This window comes from Canis aureus, chromosome 8 (assembly GCF_053574225.1).
Source record: "Canis aureus isolate CA01 chromosome 8, VMU_Caureus_v.1.0, whole genome shotgun sequence".
Taxonomy (NCBI): Eukaryota; Metazoa; Chordata; class Mammalia; order Carnivora; family Canidae; genus Canis; species Canis aureus.
In genome coordinates this window covers 38,384,980-38,401,565 of record NC_135618.1, presented here as the reverse complement: position 1 = coordinate 38,401,565, position 16,586 = coordinate 38,384,980, and the positions used below count along the sequence as shown (strand labels likewise).

Genomic DNA, 16,586 nt, shown 5'->3' with positions numbered 1-16,586 from the left:
CTTTCTTTGAAAGCATCACAGATTAAGTCACCCGTATTTAATTGTGGTGTCCCTCCGTGCCAGGAAGGGCGTTTTTATGTTGTCATGTCCTACGTCAGAGGCGGAGTGCATAAGCTGTTGCAAACCCCTTAGGGCCACATTTGAGTAACAGCAAAAATCAGGAGAGAGAAAAATCTCGGGTACTCCCGCCTAAGGGTTGTGTCTTTCCAATATTGTAAGCATTAGAGGGCAGCTCCTTATTGGGTACGTCCTTTTTTAAAAAGTTTGAAGAGGTAACAAAATACAAACCTTAGAATAATGATACGAAACAAGAAGTAACATGATAATGCCAAATTGTATGATGGACCAGAACTAGGTGTGAAGGTAGCCAATGAAATATTTACTGGCACTTACACTGACATAGGGGAGAGAGGGTCTCCCGGTGAAAGCAAGCCTGGAGTTGCATATGCCTCCTAAAATCTCCAGTTAAAGCAACCATGAGAGCAGAATAGTGGAGACTGCAAAAGCAAAGATTAACTGAGTGCATTTGGGAAGATCCAGTGCAGGTATTAAAAGGAAGCAATAGATGGTGAACTCTGCAAAACAGCAAAACTTCAAAGATGTTTTAAAACAGTATTGTTATCTCAAAAGAACTGTGTGGAACCAGATGTGTTCTCAGTAATACAGCTTATAAAGTTGTAAATTCAGACACCGATGAATTTGGATGGTAGTTCAGATTAAAGAAAGACTTTTGTAAATTCTGAACCTTCTAGCCCTTCAAAAAAAAAAAAAATGAAAGATGTCTGTCACAGAATAATAATGAGGCTGTTACTGAAAAGCCATAACAGGAAAGGGTTTGGGAAATGCAGACGAGAGTATCTCTCTCCATGACAGAGAGAGAAAAGGAGCAGCAGTGAGGAAAAGGCAGACAGGCCTGGGCTGGACATCTGGGGAAAGCGGTCTCGTCAGATGTCATCTGCTTCAATTCCAGGAAATCTGTAGCTTCAGGTCACCAGATGGCGTGCGGGCCCAATCAGGTTTTGCCGCTTTCTTTAGATGCATCCCCTGAATCCAAGAGTCTATTTCCTGTAATTTGGCAGCACAGAGGTTACTGACCAGTAGCTGAGAAGAACCTTTTCAGTAAGGACGAAGAGAATCTCTCTGGAGACTTCTTTTCTAACAGACAAAACCTCCAAGTTATGAGGTTGATCTAAAATCATGGTCTCCTAAAAAGATTGCTTTACTATGGCCCAGGGCACGATCCTGGAGACCCGGGATCAAGTCCCACGTCGGGCTCCTGTCATGGAGCCTGCTTCTCCCTCCTCCTGTGTCTCTGCCTCTCTCTCTCTCTCTCTCTCTCTCTCTCTCTCTCCATCATAAATAAATAAATAAATAAATAAATAAATAAATAAATCTTTAAAAAAAAGATTGCTTTACTAAAAGTATGGTTATTTTTAATAGAAGCAGCCAGGCCTTTACAATGTTGAAGCACATCTCCCTTGATCAGCTGTGGGTCAGAGGAGGTAGGGGCCAAGTGCATTGGGACGTCCTGTGACTAACTCAAAGGGTAAGAATCTCTATGTCCCCAAGGGGGTGGATCTGAGATTTAGGACTAACAGCAGTGCTTTAGGACAAGATAGTCGGAGGGTTTCTACACATTTTACCAACTGAGTATTGCTAGTGCTGTTAGGAAATTCAACTGAGGGATCCCTGGGTGGCGCAGCGGTTTGGCGCCTGCCTTTGGCCCAGGGCGCGATCCTGGAGACCGGGATCGAATCCCACGTCGGGCTCCCGGTGCATGGCGCCTGCATCTCCCTCTGCCTGTGTCTCTGCCCCTCTCTCTCTCTCTCTCTCTGTGTGTGACTATCATAAATAAATAAAAATTAAAAAAAAATTAAAAAAAAAAGGAAATTCAACTGACTGATCGCCAGTGGCATGTACGATGAGGTCCATAAAACCAGCCAGACAGGCCAGGCTTACTGAAGCACGTGGTTCCCCGCTCACTGTGTCGTTTGAGAGGGTGTTCCCAAGTAGGGTAGTGTCTTCTAACAGAATTTTAGCCACAAAGAAGCAATGGTCTGTCTGCAAGGGAAAACCTCAAGCCAGTGACAAAACATACAGACCATGACCAAAACCTATTTAGATCCATGAGATGGGGAAGTTTTATGAAACCCATTTGTATAAACAGATTTCTCTGGATTATATGTTTTTGACAGGCAGGACAAGTGAGGTGGGCCCTTTTTGTGGCCTCATTAACGTTTTCCCACCAATGCTGGTTCGTGAATGCTATCATTTTGTCAATAAACCAGTGGTTTAAACATGTTTGGTGGTAAGTAATGGGATTTTGGAATTCCTGGTAGGGCCAGATTGTTATTTGGTCCAAAGCAGAGTTCTCTCTTTTTTTTTTTTTTTTTATCAAACTCACAATTGTTAGATTTCCACCATTGTCTTTTCTGGGACCAACTGTTGGGCATCTCTGGTCAATTTTTCCGAATTTGAAAGAACATTTCTTTGGAAAATGGCAGAGGTCTATCTATTGGTCTCCTTGACAGCAGCCTTTTTGGTGGAAATATCAGTGCTGTGGTTTCCTTTGGCCTCCAGAGAGTCAATTCTTGAATGTCCAGGAACCTTAATAATAGCCAGAGCTGTTGGGGAAAGCACGGCAGCCAGGGGTGCCCGGGTGGCTCTGTTGGTTAAGGGTCCGACTCTTGGTTTCAGCTCAGGTTGTGATCTTCGGGTCCTTGGATGGAGCCCCACATTGGGCTCTGCACTCAGCAGAGAGTCTGGCTGAAATTCTCTCTTCCTCTCCTCTCCCCCTTTCTCTTTAAAAAAGCATGGCATCTAATAAGTTTTGGACATAGGAGCCATCTTACATTTTATCCCCATTGGAGCTAAGGAACCCTTGTTGCTTCCTTAATATCCCCAAATCATGGACTACCCCAAAGGCCTACTGATAAATGTTTGCAGTTTACCCTTGGCTGAAGTATGAGCTCCAGTACAGGCATTTAGCAGCCTATTGGGCTCAAGTCGCCAGGAGAAGAGGCACTGCCTCAATGACCTCACAGGGAGTTGGGATAACAGATCCAGCATAGTATTTACCATTTTTCTCCTTTAAATATGAACCATCAATAAACCATGAAAATGAGCATTGGTTAGAAGAACATCCGGTAAATCGTCATGGGGAGTCAAAAGGTAACGTGGCAGCGTTCAGGGGTCACAAGGGCTTCCATCTGCATACGGATATAGTCCTCGTTCTGAGATTAGATGCCCAAAGCATCAAACCTGAGTTTAAGCAAACAAACAAACAAACAAACAAACAAAAAACTGCAGTTTTTCTTCGGAGACTTTGTCTCTTTAAGGCAAAGAGTCTTAACAGGTGGGTGCTGCCTCCTGGGAAGAGGTTTGGGAAGCAGGAACAAAGCAAGTCAGTTATCTCTTGTAACAACCTAGAGTCTGCAGAAAGCTTTGTAGCATCCACATTGGCTTTTAAGTTTTGTGAAAAGAAGGACACCCCAGGGAACACAGGGGCGTTGCTGGTTATCTTTATCAACTGGAATACTAGAAATGCACTACATAGGTCCTCTGTGCTGAACATGTTGCTTGGAATGGATGTTGGTAGCGCGAGAGGGTTGGGAACTACAGGAGCTGAGGGATAATAGCGTCAGTTACTGCTCGCAGATCTTCGGCGGGCCTCCGTCCCCGAAAAAACCAGCCACTGGTTTTTCTCACAGGTGAAATGGGGATGTTACAGGGACTAGTGCAGGGGATCATGAGGCCCTGAGCCTTGTAATCTGTTATGGGCCAGATGCCTTAAAGAACATCTGTATTTAGAGGGTATTGTTCTGGAGAGAGCTTTTGAGGGATCTGTTTGAATCTCGGTGGGAGGTGTACTGTGGATTCTCCCAGTATCAGTTGAGGACCTTGCTTATAAAGACAGTAGCTCATCCAATAGGGACAAATAACCAGTGTCCCCAGACTCAGCTATGGTGCCATCAGAGAAGAAGCTAATAAAGGATGCCAAAGGGTCATTTATTTCCTCTTATTGGCTACTTTGATTACTATTGTCCAATTCTAGAATTATTTCCCCTTTTTGGGAGAAACTGTGGCATGATGCTTTTCTAAGAAATATTGACCCAAGAAATGAATAGGTCAAAGGAACTAAGGAGAAAAGGGTATGTGTCTCTCAAAGGGCCTAGACCAAAGGGAATGGGTTCAGGGACAGGAACCTGTTAGGGTCTTGTAGGGGCCCCCATTATTTGAACTTAGTACTCTGAGACAGGGGCTGCTTTACAGCAGTGAAGTTGAGCAAGTATGTGGCTCTTGTGTCAATAAGGCCATAGAGTCATTCCCAATTTGGAGACTAGTTTCTCTTAGTTAAGAGGGAGGATTGAGGGATCCCTGGGTGGCACAGCGGTTTGGCGCCTGCCTTTGGCCCAGGGCGCGATCCTGGAGACCCAGGATCGAATCCTACGTCTGGCTACCGGTGCATGGAGCCTGCTTCTCCCTCTGCCTATGTCTCTGCCTCTCTCTCTCTCTCTCTGTGTGACTATCATAAATAAATAAAAATTTTAAAAGAAAGAAAAAAAAAGACCACAAGGGAGAGGAAAAAGGGGCCTCAGAGCCATTTTGACTTATTTCAGTCGTGTATTTGCCTCAACTAATGGAGAAATGGCAAAGTTAGAATTGTGAAAACATTTGGAAGGCTCAAGGTATGCATCCCTATTCAGGTGTTTCGTTTGTTCTGAAGTTATTTTTGGTTTTTTGGAGTTGAGGCTTTGTGATTTGGGGAAGATGAAAAAACCCCCATAAAGGCTTCTGAAGTCATGAGTTATTTTTGGTTAAATTCCCTCCATTTAGTTAGAAATACCTATTAGGAGGGGCCATAGTTTTTTATTTATTTTTAATTTTTTAAAAAAGATTTTATTTATTTATTCATGAGAGACAGAGACAGAGGGAGAAGCAGGCTCCCTGCAGGGAGCCCGATCTGGGACTCGATCCTAGGACCCTGGGATTATGCCCCAAGTCCAAGGCAGATGCTCAACCATTGAGCCACCCAGGTACCCTAGGGCCATAGTTTTTAAACATAAATCCAAGGGGCTCCAAGCCCCGAATGACAGTGACAGCATCCTGGCTTGTTTCTTGGTTTTCTGTTATTTTGTCGTAGAAGATAACTTCGTGTCTGTGTAGGGGGAAAGCCTGGGGAGGTGGCCACCAGTGAGGTCTGCAGACGTAGGCCCAGGCGTCTGGGAGCTGAGGCCGGAGCAGAAGGGGGACAAGGCCGTGCTTGGGGGTGGTGAGCGCTGGGACGGCAGGTGGTACAGAGGGCAGAGCCAGTTCTCGCGTGGTTGGGACAGGGTTCCTCAGATACCACAGGGTGCCCACAGTTCAGCTCAGTGGTGACACAGGCCACCCAGAGACTGCGTCAGCCCCGCCTGACACCCGACCCCAGTCCCCAGTTCTATGCTTCCAACCCTTGAGCGGAAACCAAAAGTCACCTCAGTCACAGAACCCAAAACACCTCCGTGGGCCTTGTCCTGGAAAGTCCCAAGGGTTTAAGCAGCTGCGACCCCCAGATGCTCCTGAGTCCCATGGAGGTTTAGAACCTGCAAGGTGCTGGGCGCACCCTGGGCCCTTGGTAAACGTTGAGTGCCTGCTTAGTGTACCCAGATGACCCGTGAGGAACATTCAGTAACAAAAGTGAAAGGCTGCACAGGCTGCTTTCCTTAATCCTTGTTCTTTCCTTTTCCTCAGGGGACTGTGAAACAGCTCTTACTGTTCTCCGAGGCGGAGGGGAGCCCGTGCTTCCTTGACATCTGTGGAAATTTCCTGGTTGTGGGGACAGACCTGGCTCACTTTAAAAGCTTTGATCTTTCCCGAAGGTACAATTTTTGTCTAAATAAAAGTACAGGCCTACATTGGAGATCATGTGGGTTTGGCTTTAGAGCACTGGAGTAGAGCAAATATCACAATGAAGTGAGTCAGGTGAATTTTTTGGTTTCCCAGTACCTATAAAACTCGTATTTACACTTTACTGTAGTCTATTAAATATACAGTGACATTGTGTCCAAGCAAACAATGTCCATGCCTTGATTAAAAATTCCTTTTTTTTTTTTTTGTGCTAAACAAATCACAGGTCACCATGGCAAATACAACAATAACAAAAACATCTGAGATTATGCAAAAATTACCAAAGCATGACAGAGACACCAAGTGAGCAAATGCTGTTGGAAAAATGGTGCTTGACTTGCTCAACACAGGTTGCCACAAACCTTAAATTTGTTAAAAGACATAGTATCTAGAAAGTGCACTAAAGTGAGGTATGCCTGTGCACGTATTAAAAATTGCCTGAGACAATATGGTAGGTTGAAAAAGGATAGGAGCCAGAAAACTGTTGCTGTTTCCATTTTTACGATAACAGACCACTGAATTTCTTTTTGTAATGCCTTATGTTTTGGCATAAATCCTTTTTTAAAAAATATTTATTTATTTATTGGAGGGACAGTGAGAGAGCAAGTCAGGGGAGGGACAGAGGGGGAGAGAGAATCCCAAGCAGACTCTATGCTGATCGAGGAGCCCGACATGGGGCTCGATCCCAGGACCCTGAGATCATGATGTGAGACGACACTTAACTGGCTGAGCCATCCAGGTGCCCCTTGGCACAAATTCTTAATCTTTGCATACTGGGGGAGGAAGCAAACAGGAGGAGGGTTGAGCAAGTAGAGCACAGGGCAGTTTTTAGGTGGTAAAATTTTGTGTATAGTAGATAGAAGGCACAGTTGTTGTCAGAGCCCATGGAACTTCATAGCACGTGAGCCTAAAACATATGCAAATTCAAATTTAGGGGATCTCAGGATGGAATACAGAATATGAGAATAGTCTTAAGTGTGCTAGAAATGTGTGGAACGGTGTCCCTGGAAAGGCGGTGCTGACTGACCTCAGCCCTTTGGGGAAGGTGGCGATCTTGACAGCGGAGGCAGAGGGGACGCATACAACACTGCCCTGCAGTGCACAGAGCTGCCCCACACGGGTCACAGGGTGACCGTCCCACATCGGTGCCCAGCTGCACAGAAGGAAGGACTGAGAAGCCGATGCAGGTTTGGGGAGCTGGGACTTCACCATTGGGAGCAGGTGACATAAGCAGAGGGAGAAGGTGAGGAGGAGCCTCATGGTGATGGGTGAGTGGAAGCCACCCGGGTACACATAGAGGCATCTGCACGTACACGTACCTACAGCAGTCGGTCTGTGCACCATGTCCTTGCCGTGGGTGGCAGCCAAGAGCCAGCAAGCACGCCTGGTGCCCAGATGCGGGTTTCCACAGCATTCTCTGTCAGAAGGACCAGGCTCCCAGGAGAAGTCCTAGCACTGAGGCAGGAAATGTGCACATGAGCCTGGAGTCTGAGAAACCGTCCCAGCCCAGAGGAGCCAAAGGAGACAGGACCGTGAAGTGTCACATGGGGCCTGAAGGGCCTCCTGGGACAGAGGATGTTAGGGAAACACAGAGGAAATGGGAATTAAGAGAAAACAATCGTGGCGAGCCACTGCTGTGCCCCCAGTACCGTCCATAGCAGCGATAAGCTAGAACCTGCTGGACGGGGGCTGCTTAAGTGCATTTTGGTTTCTGCGAAGCTCTAGCAAGTATGACAGCAGCACAGTCTGGCAGGATGAATGGCCAAAACCTGCCACACAGAGAGGATCTGGGAGCAGAGCCGCTGCTTTTTGTGTCAGAAGGGTAGGGGGAGGGATATGCTTTCATATTTGTTCATTAAACCTAGAAACTTTAAAAACTCACCCAAATGTTGAATCATTGTTTACACCCTGAAAGTAATACGATGTTATTGTCAATTATATCTCAATTTTAAACTTTTAAAAGTAAGATCTTAGCCTGAGTTCTGAGCTGGCCCCTCTCTCCGGGTGCACAGACCCCCAGACTGAGAGCCACTGGGCCTTCCCGGAGCCCCGAGTTCTGTGAATGAAGGTTTCTCATCACTGAGACGGCCGGTGCTGGCACTGTGAGCTGCCCGCATAGGTGGGGGTGGGATAGCCCATGGATAGGCCTGGGCTTTGCCCTGAGCCTCTCATGTCCCCCCTGCAGAGAGGCGAAAGTGCACTGCAGCGACAAGAACCTGGCCGCACTGATCCCGGGCGCAGCGGGCGTGGCCTCACTCAGGTGTAACGCCAGCGGCAGCAGGATCAGCATCCTCCTCAGCAAGGTGGGTGCAGGCGGGCGGCTGCGCACTCAGGACGCCGTCCTCCTTGGCCTCTGCCTCTCCTTTCGCCCCCAGGCCCAAGCCCCCACACATGCTCAGCTCCTAATTCCTCTGAAACCGCAGTTCCTCTACGCACGACCCTGGACCACTTCTCCTTTCTGTCCCTTTTCATCAGCCTGCTGTGTTTCCCTTGGCACGAGGGGGTAGCAAGGACCTCTGAGCTCTGGCTTACAGAAGTAGAGGATGTGGTGACAGCTGCAGGGGGGCTGTCTGCCTCTGCCCACCAGTGCTTGCCCGGGAACCCATTCTTTCACAGCCTTGTCACTGGTTACCTACCATGAACCAGGCACCCCTCTGGGTGGACGCAGGCCTACGATTAAACAGGAGAGCTTGGCACCTTCCTGTGGGTGAACAGACACCCGTCTAAGAATGAGTCAAACTGTGGCGGGTTGTGCTGGGCGACCCACTGGTCAGGAGGCTCCTCCAGGAGCTGTGAACCCTCCAGACAAGCCTGCGGCAGCGGGGCAGAAACAGAAGCACCCAGGGTGTGAGCAGATGGCAGAGCTGGGCCTGGACAGGGGTCTCCCGTCCCTGGCAGCGGGGAAGGCCGAGGCTGGCACAGTCAGCGGTCCAACACACAGGCACCAGCCTTGGCAGAGGGGCAAGGCAGGAGCATAATGGAACATCTTCCTGCAGGGTGCTTCTCCGTGGTGGGGGGGTGCAGAAGTCGGCTTGGTGCCCATCACAGCCGCCCTGAGGGTTGGGGATGGGCTGGCATGGGCCAGGACGGGCAGGGGCTGGTCCTACGCCTCGCAGCAGTGTGGATGTGGAAAGGGAAACCCAGGAAGGAGCCTTTATGGAGATGATGGGGCGTCCTGTTTCGATGTTGAGTTTGAGGCATCCGAGGGTAGCCGGTGGGCCAATAAAGACGAGCCTGAGCCTCCGAAGGGGAGTCTGGCTGGGTATGGAGATCCTCAGGAGGAACAGATCCGCCTGTCAGTCTGAGCACCGAGGAGGGATGTGGGCGGTGGGAGGACATGGGGAGGACGCTCAAGCATGCATGCTGGGCAGCCCTGGGTCACTGACCGGATCTGCCGGAGGGTCACTCGTGGGAGAAGCGGGGTGTGCAGTAGGAGAGGGCATGCAGGGACCTGGCACTGTCTCTGGGGTGCTGGCAGTGAATGCGCAGTGGGGGCAGGGACCGCACGGTGACTGCTGGCTCCAGAGGCCCAATCCTCCAGAGCAGTGATACTGAGGGACCTCCCCGTTTTGCCCATGGCAAAAGAACAAAACGATGTTGGGGATCCCTGGGTGGCGCAGCGGTTTGGCGCCTGCCTTTGGCCCAGGGCGCGATCCTGGAGACCCGGGATCGAATCCCACATCGGGCTCCCGGCGCATGGAGCCTGCTTCTCCCTCTGCCTGTGTCTCTGCCTCTCTCTCTCTCTGTAACTATCATAAATAAAAAAAAAAAACGATGCAAAGGAATGGTTCAGGTAGCACAGGGGAGCTTGCGGTGAAATCAGCTGCACCCCCAGCCCTACCCCTCGGTGGGGAGTGTGCTTGGAAAGAGGGGTCTGCTGCAGGCCACCCGCCAGCCCGCTCTAATGGGCAGGAGGCTGCGCCTTTGGTGTTGCTGAGGTGTCCCCAGTCTGTCGTGCGTCTTTCGTTCTGCAAAGGGTGTTCACAGTGACTAGAAGGGTGTTCGCAGGTACCCAAACCTACGATGCTTTGGTGATTCTGCTGCTGCTATTAAGCTTATAGTATGTTTTTCTGCCTAAAATTTGGACATTTGTTTCTTTGCCTTTCTCATGCTCAGGCTCACTTAGCATTCTACTCTCTCCCAGAGTAAAGCCTCGAACGGTCTATCCAAGTTCTTGGCCTTTGTTGCCCTGGCAGCGAAGCTGGCTCCCTTTCTCTCACTTCAGTCACCTGCATGAGAACTGGTCTGTTGGGATCCGGACTGCCCCATGTCCCCCGTGGTCAGTCCGCCTCACCGAGATCACGTCACTCAGGCCAGCACTGACCACGGCTGGACAGCGGGAGTCAGGCCTTCACGATGTGTTGGAATTTATAAAGTAGTGATTGAACGGTGGTCTCAGCAGGATGAAGGTAAGTTGATGTCCACGTTAGGAATGCCAGGTGGCCGGCAGGTGGAGGACACCAGACGCTTGTTCTCAGACCCATGGCATGTCAGCCAGGCAGCTCTGTGAGCTCCATTTTCTCTGCCCCCAGGTAGACAACAGCCCTGACTCCAAAATCTGCTTCTATGACGTGGAAATGGACACCATGACCATCCTTGACTTCAAGACGGGGCAGATCAATCGCAGGGAGGAGTTGTCCTTTAATGGGCAAGAGACCAAGAAGTAAGACTGTGGTTGGGAGGATTTCATTGAAAGAATACGGACACTGATGCTCAGTTAGTGGCCAGCTTCTGGGCAGGCTGCTGAGTTACGCTTCACATGTCCAGGACCTCAGCAGCTACCAGTGCTCAACGCAGGCAGGAAAGCCAACACCCCTGGGCAGTTGGGGTGGTCCTGAAATTACCCAGCAGAACCCAGCTTCTGGAAGGGCAGTGGCAGCCGTGGCCACACGATAGCCCGAATCTCAGGGTGGGAGTGGCAGTAGCTGAGCTCTGTCAGCACCTGGGAAGGGAGAGCATCCGTCTGGGGAGACACTGTATTTCTAGAGAATAACTGTCGCTCTTCGGGGAGTCCGTGTTTGCACTTCCTTCTACTGCCCAGTGAATGCTCATGGACTGGAAGTGCTCACCCTGCTCCACTGAAGGTTCACATTTGATTCTGGGGGAAGTGACACCCGAGGACCAAGTGTGCCGCTCAGGACATGGGGTGGACGCTGCAGCAGAGCCCATGGCTGGCCTTGCTGGCCTCTGCTCCTTTTGCTCTGTTATAGCTCCCACCTCCCCACCCAGCTCTCATCCTTTTCCAGAACCTTCTTTCCCCCGGTAACTTAAACTGGTCGCTGGGTAGCCCCACCTGAACACACCCATCCTCACTTCTTCCCAGCCTTACTCTGCTTCTCTGACTCCAAATGTCCCCTGGAATTTCTTGCTGTCACCTGAGCCCCATTCCCCAGAGACTGTTCCTGTCCACTCTAGTCTCTTGTCCTGGTCGCCTGGTCTCAAACCTCACAGCTAACCTTTCCCTTAGTCCTCCCGTCTGTGACTCATCCTGTCTTCCTTGTTTGAATTGTGTCTCAAACTCACACTTTTCCCTCCGCCCTCCACTTCTGAGCCACATGCAGCTCAGCCTGTCACTTCTCCGGTGGTGGTGGGACAGCACGCAGCCACCCCTCCGATGCCTGTCCTCTTCTGAGGCCCGGTCCTTCCTCTGCCTCTGGACCCAGCTTGTCTGTTGGCCCCATATCACACACGTCATCCCGGTGGGATACAAGGTCCTCTCGGTGGTCCCGGCAAGTGCCCTCCGTGGAGTCTCCAGAGCCAAAGCTCACGCGCTCTCCGACAAGACTGCACTGGGCCTCTAATTTTACCAACTTGCTTCAGTCTGAGAGTTTCCTGAGGCAGGCTGGTGCCGCGTGCTGCGGGGAGGGGCTCCAGAGCCAGCAGCCCGAACGATGCACACCGGCCTGCTGATGCTGACCCAGGCCCCTGGCACACATTTGCAGAGGCAGCAAACGCAGATGCACCTGTCAGTTCTCAGGACGAGCCTTCTCTTTCAGGAGCCACACCTTTGTGGATGAGAGGCTGATGGATCTCATTCCCGTGAACCACTTATGGGACCAGAACGAGCCCAGGCTGTTTGTGTGCGAGGCCGTGCGGGAGGCGCCAGGAGCCCAGCTGCAGTTCGGGGACAAGAAGCCGCCCACTGAGGACAGCCCAGTCCCCACGGTACCGTGGCCGCGCCGCGTTTATATCTAGTCACGGGGGCTTGGTGCATTCGCTATCCTGCTGATGTGTATGGGCAAGTTAGAGGGAAGTTGGTACCCATGGAGGAGAGTGCTGCCTCGAGGACACATGGCCTGCATCTCCCCTCTGGATTGGCACAACCCTCTCTGTCTGGTCTCCCTCAGACTGGCCTATTTTGGCTTTCCTGTTATGTACAGTATTGCATATTTCTCTCCAGGCCAGAGCCCGCTACCAAAACAGTTAACGGAGCTAAGCCATGGTGAGGGTGTGTCCTGGGACTGAGTCAGCCGACTCTTCTTCTTCCCTCCACTGAGGCTGAGTCCCACTGCATCGGCCTCCTTGTCCCCATCCCTGCGCTCCACCCTGACCAGACTCCCCGGCTCTGCAGGGCATGCCTACCGCTGTGGGGCCCAGGACTCCCAATATTCTCCAAACATGTGCTCGAAACGTCTGGTGCTCCCTGGGAAAGCCCAGTGGCTGGCTGTGCCTCCATGTGATGACCTTGCTCCAGGAGCGAGCTAGAGTAGGTTCCCAGCAAGGCAGCAAGGCAGCCAGCCCACTAACAGTAGCTAGACTTGTCTCCCTGCCAGCGTGGTGAGAATGGGAGCCCCAAGATTATCGGCAGTCAGTGTCCATGTCCTGAGACTCTCAGAAGCAGATCCACTCCTTGCTTCTGACAGAGTGGTAAAACGCACAGAGGTGACATCTCTGTGACTGGAATCGGGGAAGCAGACGTGTGCAGAGTTTTCTCAGGGTAGAGGGTGGCGACCCCCGGCAAGCGATGTGGGCACTTCGCGGCACTCTGATCAGATGCCTCTTCTGGGCTCTTGTGAGGATGATGGGCAGTTGCAAGAATTCACACAGCAGGGAAAGGCTCTGGCGTCCTTGACCACCTGCTCGTTCCCTTCAGAAGGCGCTATGGATGGTGCTGTAGCTCCAAATGGCACGCAGCAGGCCCCAGCAGGGCACCCGGCCTCTCGGCTCTGTAACCCCTCTCCCTTGAAAGCAGGGGAGAGAATCTCTCTGCTATTGTTGATTTTTTTTTTTTAAGATTTATTTCTTTTTAGAAAGAGTGCGAGCAGGAGAAGGGAAGACTCTTAGCAGACTCCCTGCTGGGTGTGGAGCCCCGGGGCGGGAGGGCTCAGTCACACAACCCGGAGATCATGCCCTGAGCCAAAATCAACAGTCGGACGCTCAACTGACTGAATCTCCCAAGAGCGCCTTTGCTATTGTCGATTTTTAAGTCAGAGTCAAGGACCTGAACAGGAAAACTTTGAACTGGGATGGGAACAATTTAGTTTTTGCTGCAAGAAACTCCATCAATGAGAAGGGTCTAGCAGCTCTCAGATGCATGAGGCACATCCTTCCAGAAGGGGGAAGTTCATGTGCTCATCCTTTTTTCTCTATTGTATGTAAACATGCTGGCATGGAAACAGGAATTAGATGCAAACTAGAAAATTTATCGCCAAACTAGAAACAACAGTGTTTCCCTTCTCTCGCAGGCGGACGTGCTGATTCTGTCCTTCTTCATTACGGAAGAGCATGGCTTCTTGCTTCAGGACAGCTTCCCACGGCCTCCCGCCTACCAGAATCTTCTGGGGATCGAAGCGCCTCATTATTACTTCACAAGAAAGGTGAGACCCCCGCGAGTGCAGGGCTGTGTTCTCGGGTCCTCTCCCCTCTGGCCAGGGGTCAGCAGGGGTCTCCTGGGGCTTCCAGGGCGCCACTGCTCCCCTCCCGTTCAGCGAGGCAAACCATCTGCTCTCATTTGTTTCCTGAAACTCCAGCAGTTATGAGGTTTCCAGGTCAGGAAACTCTCAAGACTTGGCTCTGCCGTGCAGACAGAGAAGTGCTGATGTGGCACATCCCGGGACGAGTGACGATGCAAAGGTGGCCACTGGGGATGGGCTGGCATGTGGCCTCTCAGGAGCATATCGCACACACACGTGTGTGTTTAGTTGCGGCAGACGGGGTTCTCAGCACACACGTGCACACTCCCGGCTAGGTTGTGCCTCAGGTCTGTGCCTGCGTGGGCTTGGCCTCCGCATCACCACGGACCCTTGGTGTGTGAGCATCCTGGCACCAGGCTGTGTGGTGCTGCGGCTCTGTCCTCCTGCCCCTGCCGTCATGCTGCCCCTGCCATCAGGCTGCCATGTGTCTGGACCTCATTCTTACTTAGTGCTCCTTAGGTGCTTTCATTTCTCCTTGGCTTGAGAACTCAGAAGGGTATGAAAGAGCATGTAAGGTCCTTTCTGTGGAGTTTCCCCTTGACTTTCCCTTCACAGACTGGTTTCTCCAGATGCCGACGGGCCTTCTCTTTCCCTTCTCCTTCTGGCCACCTATGTGCATCCACCATCCTCCTGGTTCAAGAGGGGTTGTGCATGGGGCACAGCTGTCAGCACCATGCCCCAATGACCATCTGTCCCTCGACTTTGCCATCTTCCCAAGGTCTGTTTTTATGTGTTCTGAGCTGCAGTTGCCTGCACACGGGCCCTTTCTGCTCACGAGCCTCGGGTACCAAGCTTGGTGGGGAGCCTGATGTTGCAGCGGCCCCTGTGCAGAAGCAGCAAGCCCACATCCCTCAGCAGCGCCCTCATCCTGGCTCAGACTGTGGCAGGAGCAGCTGTCACCTGATGTTTGTGATGCCAGAAGTAGTTTATTTCCCTGGGTCAGCAATATAGGAAGTCTTATTAATTCTACCTCTGATGTGCTTGTAACAAGTAGCCAGGAAGCGTTGTGTGTCTTTAAAACCTGCCTTCTTCAGATTACTGACCTGTAGTCAGGGCCCTCAGAGCCATGTCCAGAGGTTCCCCACCTGCACACTCAGGGGTCTGGACACAAGTCTGACCACCTAGGGTCCCCAAGTGAGGGCCCTTCTCTCAGAGATGAGGCTCCAAATCGAGGGCAGCGGCGAGTGCACGTGGCAGGTGACCCACAGACTCTCCTGTTTGTGAGAATCCCCAAGTGTGGCCACAGTGGGCCAGGTTCTGATCAGATCCCCAGCATGGCTGACCTGATGGAAGCAGGCTTCTGCCTTGCAAGCTCTGCAGCATTCAGCCTCCCTCTGACATGACCCTGCTAATGTTTATCCATGAGCCCTGTATTCAAGCCACCTAGACTGTGGGCTGCCCCATGTCCTTATGCTCCACCCTGCCTGCAAGAGTCTTGCCACCCATACCTGGGTCTGACAGATCCTACTAGTGTTTTAAGGCCCAGGTCTAGTGCATCCTAAAGTTGGGGACTGCAGGTGAACGTCAGACGGAGGCATGAGATGGGGGCTGCTGGGAACTGAGAGTGAGACGGGACACACAGTAGCAGCAAGGGGGAAATTGGGGTTTCTGGGCCTGATTCCACCGTGGCGAGGGGTTCCCCTGCCACACCATGTAAGACTCCGCTATCACTTAGATATCAGCTGAGTTCCTGACAATTCTACTCAGTTCTTTTTTTCTTCCCCTTGAAGTACAGCTCAGTTGACATATGATACTGTATTAGCCTCAGGTGCACAACATAGTGGCTTAACACTTGTATCTACAGCTCTGTGCTCAACATGATCAACTCAGTCCTGACACTGTCCACCCGGAGACAGCATCAGCCCCACAGATGAGGGGCTCGGCCCTACCCAGCTGCCCCCACCGCCACCCCAGATGCCAGTCCCCAGTCCTGTGCTTCTGACCACAGGCTACAGTGGAGGGCCCCCTCCTCTGGGGGCTAGAGCCCCTTCCAGTTGGGCTAGAGCAGCTCAGGCTCACATTATCGGTTTATCGGAGGGTAGAATAGAGGAGACGAATCTACAGCTGGATGAAGAGATAGACAGGGCGAGGCCTGGGATGGGCACAGAGCTCCCAGGGGTCTCCGGGCGCCACTCCCCCCACACCTCCAGGTGGTCAGCTACCTGGAAGCTCTCTGAACCCTGTCCTTTTGGGTCTTTTTGGAGGCTTCACTGCGTAGTCCTGATGGACTAAGTCATTGGTCATTGGCAATGGATTCAACCTGGGGTGGGGTGGGGGGGCTGTCCCCTCCCTGGAGGTCGGGGTGAGCCTGAAACTTGAGCCCTCTGATGAGAGGTTGGTCATCCTGGCAGCCCACCCTGCCTTGGGTGGAGCCCCAAAGTCATCTTCAGTCACAGAACAGAAGGCACCTCTGTGGCCCTTCTCCTGGCTGTGAGCCATGAACCAGTGGTAAAGACTGAGTGCATGTGAGAAATATCTATTTGGTTATCTGGAAGACCAAACATATGCTTATAAGCCAATATCCCACCAGACCAGTGACGTGCTGGGGAAGCTGGGTCCAAGGAGTGACCATGACCCCCCCTTTACAGCAGGAAGCAGAACCTGCATAGGGAAAGGCAGGTGCTGCAGGAGACAGGGTGGTATGTGGGGACTCCAGTCCAGAGGAGACCAGCACCCAGCAGGGGGAAGGGACCAGAAGTTGAGGAGGATGGGTGCACGGGTCCTCCCAGTAGGCTGGATTCAGGCTGCTGGATAGAAAACAGCATCGAGGCTGGCTGGCCAGCACAG

The 16,586-nt window shown here is 51.7% G+C and overlaps 1 protein-coding gene across 5 annotated transcripts in view; it reads left to right on the top strand.

The window, feature by feature from the left end:
* The window catches only part of IFT140 (intraflagellar transport 140), an 80,285-nt gene that overhangs the window by 26,545 nt on the left and 37,154 nt on the right, over nt 1-16,586 (top strand). For all 5 annotated transcript variants that reach the window (XM_077906079.1, XM_077906080.1, XM_077906081.1 and 2 more), the window contains 5 exons: nt 5,731-5,858; nt 8,072-8,189; nt 10,419-10,549; nt 11,883-12,051; nt 13,572-13,703. In XM_077906079.1, coding sequence (XP_077762205.1) covers nt 5,731-5,858; nt 8,072-8,189; nt 10,419-10,549; nt 11,883-12,051; nt 13,572-13,703 — 678 coding nt within the window. The remainder of the gene's footprint in view (nt 1-5,730; nt 5,859-8,071; nt 8,190-10,418; nt 10,550-11,882; nt 12,052-13,571; nt 13,704-16,586) is intronic.